The sequence below is a fragment of the Thunnus thynnus genome, chromosome 9 (assembly GCF_963924715.1).
Source record: "Thunnus thynnus chromosome 9, fThuThy2.1, whole genome shotgun sequence".
NCBI classification, from domain to species: Eukaryota; Metazoa; Chordata; class Actinopteri; order Scombriformes; family Scombridae; genus Thunnus; species Thunnus thynnus.
Window position 1 is genome coordinate 24,032,048 of NC_089525.1, and position 16,128 is coordinate 24,048,175.

Genomic DNA, 16,128 nt, shown 5'->3' on the forward strand with positions numbered 1-16,128 from the left:
GCCGGGGCATTAGGAGATGCAACGGATGCAAAGACAAGAGAATCTGCTCTAGACAGGCGAATTAAACCGTGACCTATGGTCCCTGTTGAGTAACATTAGCAAGAGCTTCCTGTGTGCAGGCACCACTCTGTTGACCGTTCATCATCGCCCGGGAAGGTGGACAGTCACCATTACACACACACACACTGACGCCTCGCTTTACAATAACACGACGGCAGCCATGACTCCACATCTGTCAAGAGGATGTTTAAAAAGAGTCATCATTATTACTCTTTATTTTGGAGGTGGGTGGATGGGTGCAGGCTGATAGGAGGAGAGCCGTCTGGTTAACGTCGAGTTCGTCTCCTCTCCTTAACCGATGACTCGGGACAGGAGCAGAGGCTCGGGCCTGGGGGGGGGGGGGGTTAGAGGTATACTGACTGAAAAGGGAGGGGGGCCACAGATAAGCGGTGCCCTAGGTCCATTGGCCCGGGGATCTTAAATCATCGTCACTCACTCCCCAGAGTTCACAAACATCAGCATTCCCATCGCTCCAAAACCTCACTCTCTTATCAACAGGTTTATCACACAGATCAGTTATCTGGTGCTCTAACAAACACGTCTGCTACCATCAAACACTCACTCCTCCACGCACAAACACAGTCACGTAAAATGAAAAATGTGTCCGGGTGAAATGAATAGATAGAGAAATAATCAGTCCAACACATGTAAGATAACCTCATTTCATTTGCAGCCATTTGGTAGAAATTAAAATAAATAATGTAATTTGTCAAAGCTTTCTATAATCACAAACTGCAGAACAGTTTTTGTTTTTTTTTTTAAAAGTACTGTAATACTCCTAACAGGCTTAATGTTCTCACGAGATGATGAGAACAAGCAACTTGTGTGTGTTTGTGTGTTGTTATATGTGTAATACTCACTTTTGTTTCCTATCAGGGAGACAACAGGCTGAATATCACATTCCTCATTGGCCTTCTTCACCATACTGAACCAATCCTCCAGATTCTCAAAGCTCTGGTAGTTGGTGATGTCGTACACCAGGAGAACGCCCTGCGTTGGAGAAAGACAGAGGAACAATGTTGACTCTGACGCTCGCTGAACCACCTTTCATTTACTCAGTGGGAGAGACTGGTTGTGAGTACACAGCTTAGTGTTTTTAGCTGATTTTTATTCATGTCAAGATATTGAGTAATATAGAGTGAGCAAGGGAACAGTAGGTGGCACTGCTCCTCTTCTTAGAGTAGGGGACAGACTCGCCTATTAAGGGACACACTCACACATACTCTAAGTTATGTTTAGTACTATTATGATTCACTGTTTGGATTCATGTGGGTCTGTTTTTAAAATGAAAATTGTACATCAAGAGTTCTCATTTTTATAAAACACTTGAAATTCAGTGAAAAATAGAAGTTAGGGCTAGTTATCTACTATCTGAGCTGATGAATGAGACATTTCGAGACTTCGAGATATTTTCCTCCTCCCTATGTAATCCTCAACACTGAATGCTCTACACAGTCATGCAACAACACCAGAGCCATGTTTAAGCAAATACTCCAGACAGAGATATTTACACAAACACAAATTAATCAAAAAGTAAACACAGATACAAGAGTTGATGGCATAATTCAACACAAATTATCACTCGACTATCTGTTATCGTTACTTCGAGCTTGTGTCATTTCTACAGGACTTGGAAATTAATGTGAGCCAAGGTAAACGTCTTTACTTTAAGCTGCATGATGCAACACGACTGAAGGGGTGTCTGCTCCTTTTTGTTCAGCAGACACGCACTGTCACAACACGCGGGGACGGTGACGACAGCTTACGCCTCCGACAATTACCCGCGCGTCTCTCCGAACAGCCATGATTGATTACAGGACGCATAGTGCTGAACAATAGGTGTGAAAGTTCCATACGACGCTGACGAGAAACTCCCTGAGCAACGTGCCGTAATGTGGCAGTGATGTACGACATCTCGCCGAAGAAGGAGAGTGACCGTAGAGGAAGTGCGGCAGATGTGGTTAATGTACACACAATAAGTGCTCAATTTAGAGCAGAGCACAGAAAATGCCAATAAATGTGTCACTTTCACTATTTTTAAAGCCTTGTAGATTCATGGGAAGGGGAAAAAAAATCATACTGATGTCAAATATGACTTAAGTGTACTTGGACATAGCTGGCGTATGGTGACAGTTTCCCTTCCTGCACCCAAATGCTAGGTCTTTTGTTATTGTGTGGTTCTCATATAAGACACAGTGTAGTCTTATAGCAGGCATCCTCGATGAAGAGACACTTTGGAGGTGACAGATAGCACTCATCCATAGCAACACAGCAACCTGAGGATGCTGATGTACAAACTAGTACGCACTGACACAAATTAAAGGGCACAGCTGTCATTATAATCAACATGCTGTTTAGTTTTCCATAGGAGAAGTGAGAGTAAATACATCATTTAGTAGCCTATTTTACTCCCTGGTCTCCTTCATTTTGAGAAGAATAATATCAAATACTCCTTCAAATAGTTTCAGTTTGAATTACTTGTTGTTTTTGATTATTTTTATTGCTCACAATCTTACTTACGATATGCAGTAATAATAACATTTGTTTAATCTGGCATGAAACAGCAAAATAAAACAACTCTTTAAAAAGTAGAGATTTGACACAGAGTATTAAAGCTCTACTGACCTGCTAGTTTATTATGATATGGCTGCAGAGGGAGGGAGTGGCAGGTTCTGAATGAAGCTGCCGAGGCTGTAATAATAAGCCTGACCAGAGTCACCGATACAGCTCTACATGGGGAATTGGAAACTAATTCTTCCTGTGCTTCCTATGACTTTTTCACCGTTGTCGCAAGCCGTTGATTTGTGCATTTTACTAATTTCCTATCCTTCCTGTGACTGAGTTCATGACAGTTTGTCTTTTAGCTTCCTTTGGAGGAATAAAAGACTCAAGTGCAGTTAAGTACAAGAAGTACAAGGCGCTGCAGAAACCAAAGATAAACTGTGTTTGTTATGTGAAAAAAATAAAAAAGTAGCGACATGATGAGTATGTGTGTGTGTGTCAACTTACATGAGCTCCGTATACATATTTATCCAGCATTTTCCCTCCTAACGTTTGTCCTCCAATATCCCACACCTGCAGGGTCACGTTCAAATTGCCTAAAGGGGAAAAAGGAGAAAGAAGAATAACCTGTGATGTAAAATAACGATTGATATTTGAATGACAAAAAACATAAAAATCAGCTTGCACTAATGTTTCAGAGTCCATACTTTTTTCTAAAAAATACTTTTGTCTGCTAATAAATTAAATTGAAAAAAATTGACAAAATGAGCAAAAATGTTATAATGCTGTAATTTTTGGGTTTCCACTCTGGATGTTTTTGCCCTTTTTAATCATTGTTTGTTTTAACAAAACTTATAATCCTGGGGAAATAACAAGTCAGCTGTAACTGGAGCCTGCATTTTGGGTGAGCGATCTCTATAATAAAAGTCAACGTTGTTGATGTACATAATGGAAACAATAAATCAGGGATTAATCTTTCAAGCTAAGCACTCTTGCCTGGCAGGTCACCCACACCTCACATCCAAGAATATCCAGCTCAGAGATTAAGGGGGATGAATAGGTACGCTTACCCTCTAATTTAAACATTCTCAATACCCTGGCAGTAAAAAAAAATGACTTCTTATTAGCCTGGGAAGAGCTGTTTGCATTGTGCCATATCCTGCCAAGTAAGGACAGTGAGGAGAATTATGTGCTGTTAAGGAAAATAGCAATAATTAAACACAAAATAAGAGGAAAAGAAGACTCTTGTCCTCATGCCTGTGGAAAGAGAAAGAGGGACTGAATGAGAGAGAGAGAGAGAGAAAGAAGGGCACAAAAACCAAATCCAAATAAATATTTTCTTCCTCTGGAAAATGAAAGGGGTGGTTGAAAAAAAAAAAAAAAAAAGTCAAAAAGAGAGGAGGAGGGAGGACCAGACAGCGAGGAGTTTATGTCGGTGTGATGAGGGCCCTGCGCTGGGCTGGAGCGGCGATGGGGAGCAGAGCGTACACTGTGGACACGGCTGGACGACTCAACCCCTTCATAAGTCCCCTTTTTAAAGCGAGGGAAGGAAACGCTGAAGTTCACAGTCACTACATCTAGACTATACAGTGTCAATGTAAAGCTACACTGAGGGGTGCAATGAATAACGGTTCTTTGGTGTTATAAAGAGCCATCCCCACCCATCCACCGTGCCCGGACACTAGCTTTATTTGTGTTTCAAAGATTCACGCTGACTCAACACCAGTGACGTTTCTCTGCTTTTACAAGAAGTAGAAACTCTGCCTGCGAGCCCGATAGACGAACATTAAAACTGATAACGAGGTCAGGCGATTAGCTGATTAAAGTTGATTAAGAAATCATCCTCTCAGCTTGATGTGAAGCCGACGCAGATGCAGAAGCTTCCGACAGTTCTGGTTTGAAGGAATTTATCAAGTTAATTCCATCTCTGGTCAATCCCCTTCGCTGCCTGTACCTCGCTGGTTTGGCCGAGACATCTGGAAGAGGTATTGTTATAAAAAGCACACACAGAGGAGGCTGTTGTGTGCCAGTCGGCCTCGCCTCACCTCTCCCTGCGTTGGAAAATGTACATTAAGTTTGACAAGCTGGGCCTTCATGGTGAAAGGGGGCCAACACTGGCTATAGGCTACTCTCCCCCCCGCTGCAAAAGACCCTTACAGCCCCACAGAGACCCGGAGAGCCACACAACCTCTCCAATACAAGGCAGGGTGGGGGTCCTAACGAAGTTTGGGACCACCCAGCTTGCAGAGCCACCCTCCTCTTCATCAGCTCATCAACACCCAATTCCCCAGAAAATGGGCCATTTAACAACTCTAGTGTTGAACCCATGTTGTTGCTGCTCCATTGATACAGATGTATGTACACTATATTTAAACAAAGGTTTACAGTTTAGCACTCAAATGCACAATAATTATTTCAGGAAAGAAACTTACTGGAAAGAGAAGTCACGCGATTAACAGCATTTGTTCGAGTTCGTATTAAGGAGTTGAGCCCAGCCTGTGCTTATGGTTGGCTCTTTTCATTCTGACTCCACCACAACATTTTTGGGGGTTTAGTTCTCCTAAGTCTCATAAGCTGAAACTGACACAGAATCAAAATAGAATCCTTCAGCCAAGTCACAAATCAGCATAACTTTTACTTTTAGCACTTAATTTGCCCTTGCTTAATGTTGTTTTATTAGTAATGAAAGAATAGAGGCACTTTGCAGATTTCTGGAGCTTAGGCCTTGGCAGAGTTTTAGAAATGCCATTTAAAATGCTGAAAATCCCCATTTCACATGCTAGGAAGTAAAAATGGAGTACTTTCATCTAAATATAGCATTAGTCAATAAACATTTATTTTACAGATCTAAGGGGGATACAGAGTATGGCTTTATTTCTGCGGGTTCAACATAAACAAATAAGAACATGAATGTTTTATGTGGTGCAGGACAAAGATCAGTTGAACGTGGGGATCATATGGGGATATGAATATAAAATGTAAATGTATTTACTCTGTACTGTGCCCACAGAATTATGAGCAAGGCTCGCCCGTTTGGACATAAGCTGTCCATTGGCCTTGTGGAGTCGAAAAAAAAGAGTGTGCTGTTTGCTCTGGAGAGAAGAGCTTTCAGAGTGAATAAGCCTGAGAAGTGGCAGACACTCTACAATGAGGAGCTACCAGAAAAGACACATTCAGCTCCCGAGTTAACCTGAAGAATAAACTTTAGCTCTGCCTGGAAATGTTATGGACAAGAAAATACGAATAGCACAAGAAAATATGAGAGATAGAAATATGACAGAAAGAGAAGGGAAGGTGGAACAAATGGCCTCTTTGTTACAGCTTCAGGTAATCTGGATCTTTTCAGCACTGATAGTGTAAGTACACACAAACATACAAAATCTTAAGGTTGATTAAAAACAACAACTGACAGTTAAGTCAGTCTGTCTATCTGCAACCTTAAAATACACAACCAAAGTATTTTTACTGCATTAACAAGTCTGCAGTCTGCTGCTACGTGTTTTTGCAACACGCGTGTCCGTGCTGAGTCTCTGAACAAGTGAGCACTCCCAAAAGATTATGAAGGTGTCTCACCTGGAAGGCTTATTCTCTTCAGAAAGAAATCCAGGCCGATGGTTTGTTTGTACTGCTTCCCAAAGGCCTCCTGCGCAAACCTGGTGGCGAGTGATGTCTGAAACAGAGAGACAAAAGGGGAGAGACACAGTGAATGAGAGCCAGGACAGCTCTCCAGCAATCAGCGGGACCGAAGAATTGAAGGCGTTAAGTATTTTAAAAAGAAAATGCTCCTCGGTATAAAGGAGAAGCTTTGATTCTGTGCGCAGCGCCGGCCTAATAAACAATATTCACACATATATGGCCCATGGGTTGATGGCTCAAGGCAAAATGCTAGATGCTGCAAAACTCCTTCCAGGGAAAATATACAGAATATTAATGCACTTCCTGAAAAAGTAATATTTCAGTGGTAAGCAGAACTTGGAAAACTTTGATTTCATTCATACTGAGCAAATGCCAAGCTAAGCTTTTTACAATATTTCATTTTCTAATATTTATCTTCAAAGCAGTTACAAAAATACAACGGTATAATTTAACATATCACAACACAATCCCCCCCTCCCCCCAGCCATAATTCTTAGGTGATGTAACCGTGAAGTGTGAGCTGAAGGACATTAATTTCATCATTACAAATCCATTTTAAGCACCTTCAAAAAAACGTCATGATTGACTGGAAGGTACGCTGATGTAATTGTCTGCCTCCTCTGCCTCCTCTGCCGTCTTACTGCTCAGGCCACGGCTGTGACAGTGAAAATCAACGAGGATTGCAAAAACAGGTGTCGGAGTATGTGTCATGTCTCCAGACTGCAGACCTAATAATTGCCACAAATTATAAAACCTCCATCACTGTCACTGTTGTGTTTGAGCAGAGGAAAAAAAATAGCATGTTAGGGGCTCTCCTGAAATCCATGGGAATTCATAGCTCAGGCTTGACATGCCAAGTTTAATTCATTTTGATGGATGAGGATAGGGGAAAAAAATGAAGTGCTGAATGTCTATTAGCTATCTTTAGAGCAGTGTGCTTACATAAACACAACAGAGAAGTGAAGCAATGGGATTCCCTGAGTGTTCATGTGGCAGCAAATGCATTTTAATGCGGTTCTTGACAATCAGTAAGAGTTAGAGGATTTCAAACTAAATTCTTTCTTTCAATCCACTAAGCTTTCACTTGAGCCGGTGCCCTTATCTACCTCCATTCATGAGGATTTAGGTTTAACCAAATCATGTTTCAAATGAGTTACTCCAGAGAAGACACAATGGAATATAATTACAATAATCTTTATCTAATTTAATCAAAAAATATTCAAGTAAACATGCATCCATTTGGCTTTCCTAAAGCACTGATTTGTCACTGTGGATGCCAAATTTTATATCAAACCTTTAAGTTTATCCTAGATTGGATTTTTAAACTTTCAATTAAACATACTGAAGGTTTTATCCTGTCTTTTGCTCATGGCTTTCTTGGTTAACATGTCCTTGGAGGTGCAGAATAATGTTTTATCAAACCACCTAATTCTTTTCAAAGTTCACTAACCTACAGACTTTTTAAATCTCAGCCTGCGGAGCATGTCACAGACGCAAGAGTGACTGAAAAATTACTAGAGGTGACTGACGCAACAAGGAGAAAATCGGCCATTTAAGTAGCCCAAACAATCACTGACAACACAGGAATAACAAGCTCGGACAGCAAAAATTTATTCCACATGCTCGCGTTGGCCTAGTCGGCCATTTGTCTTGGCATTCCAGTAGCTTGGCTCTCCTCCCTCAACGTAGTCCTTTTTTTCCACCATACAATTGGAACTAACCAGCGAATGTAAAAGCTGGCGTAATCCTGACACTCCAACAGAGAACAGCACAGGGTCACCAATGATACCAATGCCGGGAAATGGGGGAAGTTCTACTGAAACAAGAAACTGGGAGAGAGAGAAAAAAAATATGGCAAGCTGTCTACGTTCATGTGATGCAACTCATATGAGCGATGCAGTGCATTTTTGCAGCATGGCATCAAGAGTGGGTTTATTCTTCTTCAACAATAAAGTCTGATTAAAACGTAGCTATTCTGTAGTGTAAAAACAAACAATTTGGCTGTAAGGAACACTGCTGATTCAGTAAAACCTGTATCTAAAGCTCTCTTTACTCTATGGGAAAGAGAACAGTAAATATTCAGAAAAACTGAGTGACTTAAAACTCAGGTTGAAAAATGGACTTGTGTGTAAGTTAGGCCCAGCGCCTTAAGAGCCTGGCTAAATGTGAGACTCCATATTTTAAAAACATCTTGCTCAGGTGGACAAGCCTCCCCACATCTCCCTGTATTTCTGAATGGACAACCAACCACAAGCAAAAATACCACCGAAAATGCCGTCCAAGAAAAACTGATCCGATTGCAATTTGCTGAGCAAATTGACATTAATAAGGGGGGAAACGGCATTCAAGATGTCAGTCAGTGGTGCCTACTCAAAATGGGGGGCAGGGCTCCTGTTTTCTGCCCAAAACAGACAAGCAGGTAAGTCATTCAGACAGTGACGAGCTGACACCTGGCAGCGGTGTGAGGAGGGTTATTAATGTAGCGTATCTACTGGGAACTGACTGAGTTGTGTGTGTTCTGTGCGCCCCCCCCCCCCCTTTCCCAAAAGAAAATGTCGACTTTCCAGAATGAGAACATTCATTTTTCTCATCGGGTCTCACCATTACTGCTACATTCATTTTCTTTCTCCCCAAGGGAAGGAGAGATTAGTTAGGAAAGGGGATGTGTAGCTGAAAAGCACTTGACGTCCCAGCCTTACATTCACACTCATTCATTCGGAGGACTCGAGATGCAGTGAAGAAGAAACATAGCTGAATTGTCATGACAACCTCCTTGGTTTGCTGCTAATGATTGTTTGGTGTGACTAGGAAAAAATTCCAGTGTTGTGGATTTAAGTTAGGCCTTTTTAATCTACATCCTTTAAATAATTTTAGTGAATATACTGAATGCTTCAGTCCAGTGGTTTTGAAAGGGCGGAGGCAGTAACAGCAGTTCTTGACAGCACCCTAAGGCGTTGTGTAGATTCAGTAAAGGGAGAGACAATGCACTGTGAAATTGTAGATTTGTTCTGACAATCATAAAAGAAAGTCTTCATGTATGAGTCTCTTCTCACTGTTATTGCAATCTATCAAGTGAGACAACAGCTACATTTCTCATGAGGGCTATCCAGATAGAATTTTTTTTTTTTTTTCTCAAATGGGGCCTCATTCTGGAGCTAAATGCAGAAGGGGGTCCTTGGCCAGGACAAGAGAGTTACACCAACCAAAAGCAATCACTGCAAGAGCCAGGCTGAGCATACTGTAGCTTTCCTCTATCATCTGTCATATGCTGTATAACACTGAGCAGTAGCAGCAGTCCACAACAGTAAGACAAACGTAGGGACTCTAAAGATCCATCATCTATGTTGATGTACTACCTATTCAAATTAAATAAAAGAATAACATTTAAGCTATTTTAAAAAAGGAAATTTTAAGTTTTGCTTAGTGTGTTTAATTTAGGCTTAAAGATCTCTTAGATCTTAATAATTAGGCCATACAACAGTGATCACTTTAGTTTGCTGATTACCAAATGAATGGCGGTACAGAAAGAGACACGACTAAGGCAAAAAACCCAACACTATACCTAACTGTTGTAATAGGTTTGTTTAGGTAACGCTGTGAGGTTACATAGGCCTACCTAGAATTTAAACAGGGCCCTTTTGATGAATAAACAAAATTAAATCCGCAGATAAAAGCATGATGAATCATGTCTTCACAGTATAAGACTATGGCCGCATTCAGACCAAATCTGGCAATGTGACCACGCAGGGTTCTGCGGAGGTGTGGGCGTGTCACTATGGGCTCAACACCGCAGGCACAAATGCAATTTGGATTAAGGGCTGGGTAAACTTAATAGGTTTAGAACAACGGATTTGTGCCAGATTTAAATCCATTATGTTATCTTTGAGACAGAATCAAAACTACAGATGTCCGCTGACTCTGTAAAACTGGCCACTTGATTTACAAGCGAGACTCGAAACTGAGGTTGCAACTGTTTCCAACAGTTCACACTGAATTACTGTAGAACAAAAATGTGTAAATTTTTATTCGACTAAGAGCAGCTATCTGGCACGGCATGATTTGTTTGCCTACTAATCCTGACATTTAGCTTTGCTTTACTATGAAGTCACTACAATGTGTGATTAATACTGAGTTACTTAAGGTGCTGTGTTCAGCCCACGATGCAATTTTAAAAATGTTATTCCTCCGTGTCCATTATCTACCATTATGTTTAGGTTCTTCAGTATTTCTAATTCTCTGCCCAATCACTCATTCAACCAGCTGAAGCTCTGGCTGACATAAATTCCTTTCCCCTCACTATTACTCAGTGTGAATGGACCTCCTTGGGAAAAACTATACTATGTAATTTATAAATGTACATCTTATCAGTTTTGAGAGACTTACCAGCAGCTCAAGCTTGTGGTCTGGCATAATGTCAGACATCTGTTTGAGAACAATGTTGTTAGTAGTAACATTAGTTTCCAAAGATATGTTAATATGACAGCCAACTAATTTTGTAACAATCACCAATTTTTATGGAGGAAAATTACAGTCAATAACAAGTCGAGCAGTGAGGCAATAAAATGCAAAGTTTGCTGCCAAAATTTAGCTGATTTTACTGGCTTTCCACACATCCTCTCAGTGAAAACAGAGCTGCATCTGTAATATTATCAACCTCTGTCCATCATTTGGACTATTTTTCCTCACAAATTTATTGTTTCAGTGTCTCCTCCTCTGTGTAGGTTAGAAAGCCAACTGATGATTTACTGAGCAATCTGATCCCAGTAAAACAAAAATGTCTTGTTCAAAATGGTGATTAAATTACTAAATTACAGCACGGCCAGCAGCACTGTACCTTGTAAAATACCCACAACAACAGCAAAAATCTCCTGATTATAAGACAGGCAAATTCTTTACACCCAACTGTAAACTGCAAATGAAAAACAATTATCTGACAACTAAACTATCGGCCTTACTACAAGTGATAACTGTAGCTGATAATTCTGATGACAGTAAGTCTCTATCGCCACCAATTATTTGCAATATTAACATTACAGTCAATATCTCCCTGCTTGTCCCTGCTGCCATTAACAGCTGTCATACAATTGTAAATAAAGTTTCCAAAGTTACTCATCCACTGATGAGTAACTTTTTAAACAGGAATTCATCACCAAGGCAGATGTAGTGAAGTTCAGATGTTCCGTAAACAATATGGTGAGAGCGTATAAACAGGTTTACAGGATTATAATGCTAATCTGTTGATTTTGGGTGTGTGGGTGTCCTAAGAGGAAAATCTAACATTAAATTTGATTTATATTATTCTGAATCCTATGATTTGGACAGTATCCTAAGCTGGACATCTGAGCATGAATAAGACGTGTGACCTTTTTTTCATATTTTTGTCCACTGACAGTGAATTAGTGAATGGCTCCGAGAGCTAACAGATTTATTTTTGTTGTTGTTCACAGATTTTCCATTCAAATTAGTTCCATATTTAGGTTTGTATCCCTTAAAATGTTTGCAAACACAATACAAAGCAAAAACATTACACTGTGGCGTAGGAGGTAATAAATAACTTTGTGAGGTGTTTAACTGTCTCTGCTGTAAACACAAGGCAACTATGACGTTATCAGTTGTGGAAAGTGTATACGCGCATTTAGTCAAGTACTGTACTTAAGTACAATTTTGAGGTGCTTGTACTTTACTTGAGTATTTCCATTTGATACCACTTTAAACTTCCACTCCACAAGGGAAATATTGTATTTTCTATTCCACTACACTACCTTGTTAAAGATTAAACTAGTGGTTTCCAACCTTTTTGGCTTTTTACTTCTTACAAAAAGCAGTGTGTAGTTGGGGTCACATTTCAGCTCCACCAAGTAATGATTTTTCCCTCTAAACTTCTCACATGGTTTAATTTCAATAAATGTTCAAATGATCCAATATTTCACCAAAAATCAAAGATTAGAGAAAAAGTCCAAAAACTGAAAACAGATTTGTGTGTCAGAAGTTTGTCTTTTCTTCTTTCCTCTCGCATTAATCATCTAACAACCCCTCAGATTTATCTGGTGACCCTTTGGAGAGGCCTGACCCCTAGGTTGGGAAACACTGGACTAATCTAGATAACTGTATATAAAGTAGTTCAAACTAGCTCCACCTCCGGCAGCTACAACAGTAACATGCTGCTTAAACACTGATGCTTCAGTATTAATAATCTAATGATGTCATATATAATAATATATCAGTCAGAGGAACCAAACCACTACTTTAACTGCAATACTTAAACTCCATCAAACTGATAATACTTAAGTACTTAAGTAGGATGTGCAGGACTTTTACTTGTAATGGAGTATTTTTACATTGCTGTAGTAGTACTGTTACTTAAGCGAAGGGTCTGAGTACTTCTTCCACCACTGGATGTTATAACATTCAATCATGTTGCTATGATTGTTAGCAACTTAGCAACATTAGCGTCGGTCGCCATGGTGACTGGGAGACACCGCAGCGTCACGGTGAGCACCGTTAAGAGCAGGATACTGATTGAACCGTCGTGTAACACACAATGAGACTGTTACTGAGGAGATTTTAGACGTGAAAGCTACACTTTAGTAACGTTTATGTGTGAGTTATGTGTGTCTGTGTTGGTCTCACCTTCCCACACGCACCGTCTCCAATCACTACAATTTTCAGCTGTCGGTCTTGGCTGTCCTCCTCCGAGTCCGACATGATGCTAAAATGTGCCCCGACAAGTAGCTATCTGTGTGGGGGAGGAAAACGAAACACTAGCAGCTGGTGACTGGTTGATGAATGTAGCTGCCAGTGCTAATCACAGATGGATTAAACGACCGTTGAGTGGGCAAGCAGACGCCATTTTGACTCCACAACACACAGCCGCTGTGCTCGGCATGATCCACTCACACACTGCTGCCTCAGTGCACGCGGAGTTTCTGTTTAAACAATGATACATCGGACGTAAACAAAATGCAAAAAAAAAACCACAAGACACGATTTGTTGTGTAAATATTAATGTTGTCGCTCTGAAGCCCTTTTTTCTCACAAAGGAAAAGATCAGAACCGGAAACCCCGCCGCCTGCGGTATGGTTCCGTCCCGTGTGTGACGCGCTGCTGTTGCCATGGTAACACGGGTCAAAGTGTGAGTATAAAAACATGATAAACACACAAAAAATAGGCCTGACATTGTCTAAACAAAGCAACACTTTGCTTACTTTAGTGGTGGAAAGAAATTATTGTACATTTCATCATCTTTTGAGGTTTCCTATTTTACTTCTACTACCTTTGAGGGTAATATTTTACTTATTACTCCACTACATATTTGACAACTAGTCCTGTTACTAGTTATTTTTGCAAAGTTTACACACAAAACACATGATCATGTCATAAAATATGATGCACTGCTGTATATTAAACCTCCCAACTGTATATAAAGTAGTAAGGCTAAAAGCTCCTTGACCAATTTATTTCACCATTACTGTAAAACGCTGCTTATACATTAATAATAAGTTAAGTAACAGTAATAATCTATCATAATAGCCCAATAATATAAGATATGACATTCTTAAAGGTTTTATTCTGCATAATGACTAATTTTAGTTTTGATACTTTAAGCACATTTTGTGAATAATATCCTTTTAATGCAGGAGTTTTACTTGTAATGGAAAACATATGACCATTATATAAAACATGATGCATTGCTGTACATTAAACCTCCCAACTGTATATAAAGCAGAAGGCTAAAAGCTCCTTGACCAATTTATTTCACCATTACTGTAAAACGCTGCTTACACATTAAAATAATAAGTAACAGTAATAATAAGTCATAATAATCCAATAATATAAGATAGCCTATAACATTCTTAAAAGGTCTATTCTGGTAAATGACTAATTTTAGTTTTGATACTTTGAGCACATTTTGTTAATCATTTTAATGCAGGAGTTTTACTTGTAATGGAGTATTTTTACAGTATAATGTTATATTGCTACTTTTACTTATATAAATGATCAGTATACTTCTTCTACATGTGTTAAAAGATCATTATTATTTAAAATATGATCCTGTCATCTTGTCTCTTCATCTATTTCTCTCTTGCTTGCTCGCTCACACACACACACACACACACACACACACACAGACACACACACACACACACAGACACACACACACACACACACACACACACACACACACACACATACACACATACATACACACACACTCTTGCACAGGGTGCCCCTTTATTTGCACATATATAGTGTATTCAGTGCATTATCTCATAATCCCATTGATTTAGTATAGTTCAGGACTAATATTCTTTCATGAATGAACTAGTAGACATCAATCAATGTAATATTTAATATATATAATATGTTATTATTACACTGCATATTCAATGATTAACAAGTATATAAAATAAAATATTGCCTGTTAGCTGAAAACTACTGTGCTTGATATTGATATCCATATTGCTAATAAAACAGATTTATACTTCTGACAGCCAGCTGTGCTTTACTTGTCTTTAGGCAGTAATCTTATACGCTGTCTCTCATCTCATACATGTGCACGTACATGCTGGTACACACACACACACACACACACACACACACACACACACACACAGGCTCCACAGGTCAGTCAAATTATAAACGGACTATTATTAAGTGCTGATTATGAGGACTATATGACGATTTAGGTTCACCTGAATGAAATTACAGTTCTCAGCTGTCAAACAGTTTTAAATCTGACAGAGTTCAACAAACACTTGCAGCCACCTTTTAAGGGTTTTGCCTGAAAAAAAAAAAAATACAGGTTCTGCGGTGTTAATCGACTTTTCAAACATTAACATTAGTCTTGAAGCTTTCTGTTCACAGATAGATTGACGCATTCATTTTTCCACTACTCAACAGCTGAACAGTCTCCCAGTTTGCCACAGCTTAGAGGAATGTCTTAGCAGCTGTGTAATGTGATTGCTCTACATGCCACACTGATGTATTTACCAAATGAACTACGACCATTATTGGCAAATTGGAACTGCAGTCTTGAATAAATTGACCGAACAGATCGTTTAAATCCCATTCTTTTGTGACATTACTCTCTACTGTATTTATAAATTATTCCAAATTAGTTCAAGACTCAATGCTTAATATAAATAATCCAAATATATAAAAAAAATCATGTATTATTGTTAAACTAATGGCCTTGGTGTGTTGTCAATCAGGACTATTCCCCAGATTTTTAAATTATGTTTGTTTTTAAACGTTTGCAGTAAATTTGTGTGTGAAGATAAAACATCACACCAAGAAAAAAGGCTAAAAATCTGCACCACAATTACTCAGTGAAGTAAAAATAAAGACAGTAATTCATTGGAATACAAGGAAAAACCTCTGTGTCAAAGCCCTTGAACTGCAGCCTGTTACAGTCTTATTGAACATGAATCTGTCAAAAAAGGAGGATCAGGACATAAAAAGGATTTTCTCAGAGTAATTTTAGCATTAAGACCTGTAATCTGCAGCCTGTGATCAGACACAGAACATTTCCATCGTTTACTTTTTGTAAAGTATAGGCTACCACATTTCCTTTATATTTACTGTGATGTTGAGCTTTTTTAAAAAATCTTTTAATCATAGAAAAAAGAACTCAAGGTTTCACTTCAAAAGCCCCAAAGTCCACTACAACATACATGACAGGATTATGTTTGATGATGGTGTTTGTTAATAAACATTATTTGTCCTATTAGAGGAGAATATGGACTGTGGTGTTTTACAAGCCAGACTCGTCTTTCACACTTGCTTTTCTCTGCAGGGGAAGGATGCCGCTCTTCATGGGGGATGAGGAGGAATTTGCACCTGGAGCACTTTGAAGCAGGTGGCAGTCAATGTCAGGTCAGTTCACTATGACGGTGTGACTGGCAGCTTCCCAAACCGGACAGAAAGGTT

General features: G+C 39.4%; 2 protein-coding genes across 5 annotated transcripts in view; one reads left to right on the forward strand and one right to left on the reverse strand.

Annotated features, from left to right (window-relative positions):
- rab28 (RAB28, member RAS oncogene family) overlaps positions 1-13,320 on the reverse strand; it is a 46,776-nt gene extending 33,456 nt beyond the window's left edge. For 3 of the 4 annotated variants that reach the window (XR_010929727.1, XR_010929726.1, XM_067599804.1), the window contains exons 1-4: positions 12,829-13,319; positions 6,136-6,232; positions 3,070-3,158; positions 921-1,050 (exon numbers count right to left, since the gene is read on the reverse strand). Coding sequence is in view for 2 of the 4 variants with exons in the window: in XM_067599804.1 (XP_067455905.1) it covers positions 921-1,050; positions 3,070-3,158; positions 6,136-6,232; positions 12,829-12,903 (391 nt within the window). In the remaining 2 variants the exon portion in view is untranslated. Of the gene's footprint in view, positions 1-920; positions 1,051-3,069; positions 3,159-6,135; positions 6,233-12,828 lie in introns of all 4 variants that reach the window. The other variant, XM_067599805.1, reaches the window with a different exon arrangement.
- The window catches only part of cops6 (COP9 signalosome subunit 6), a 130,696-nt gene that overhangs the window by 33,528 nt on the left and 81,040 nt on the right, over positions 1-16,128 (forward strand). The window lies entirely within an intron of this gene.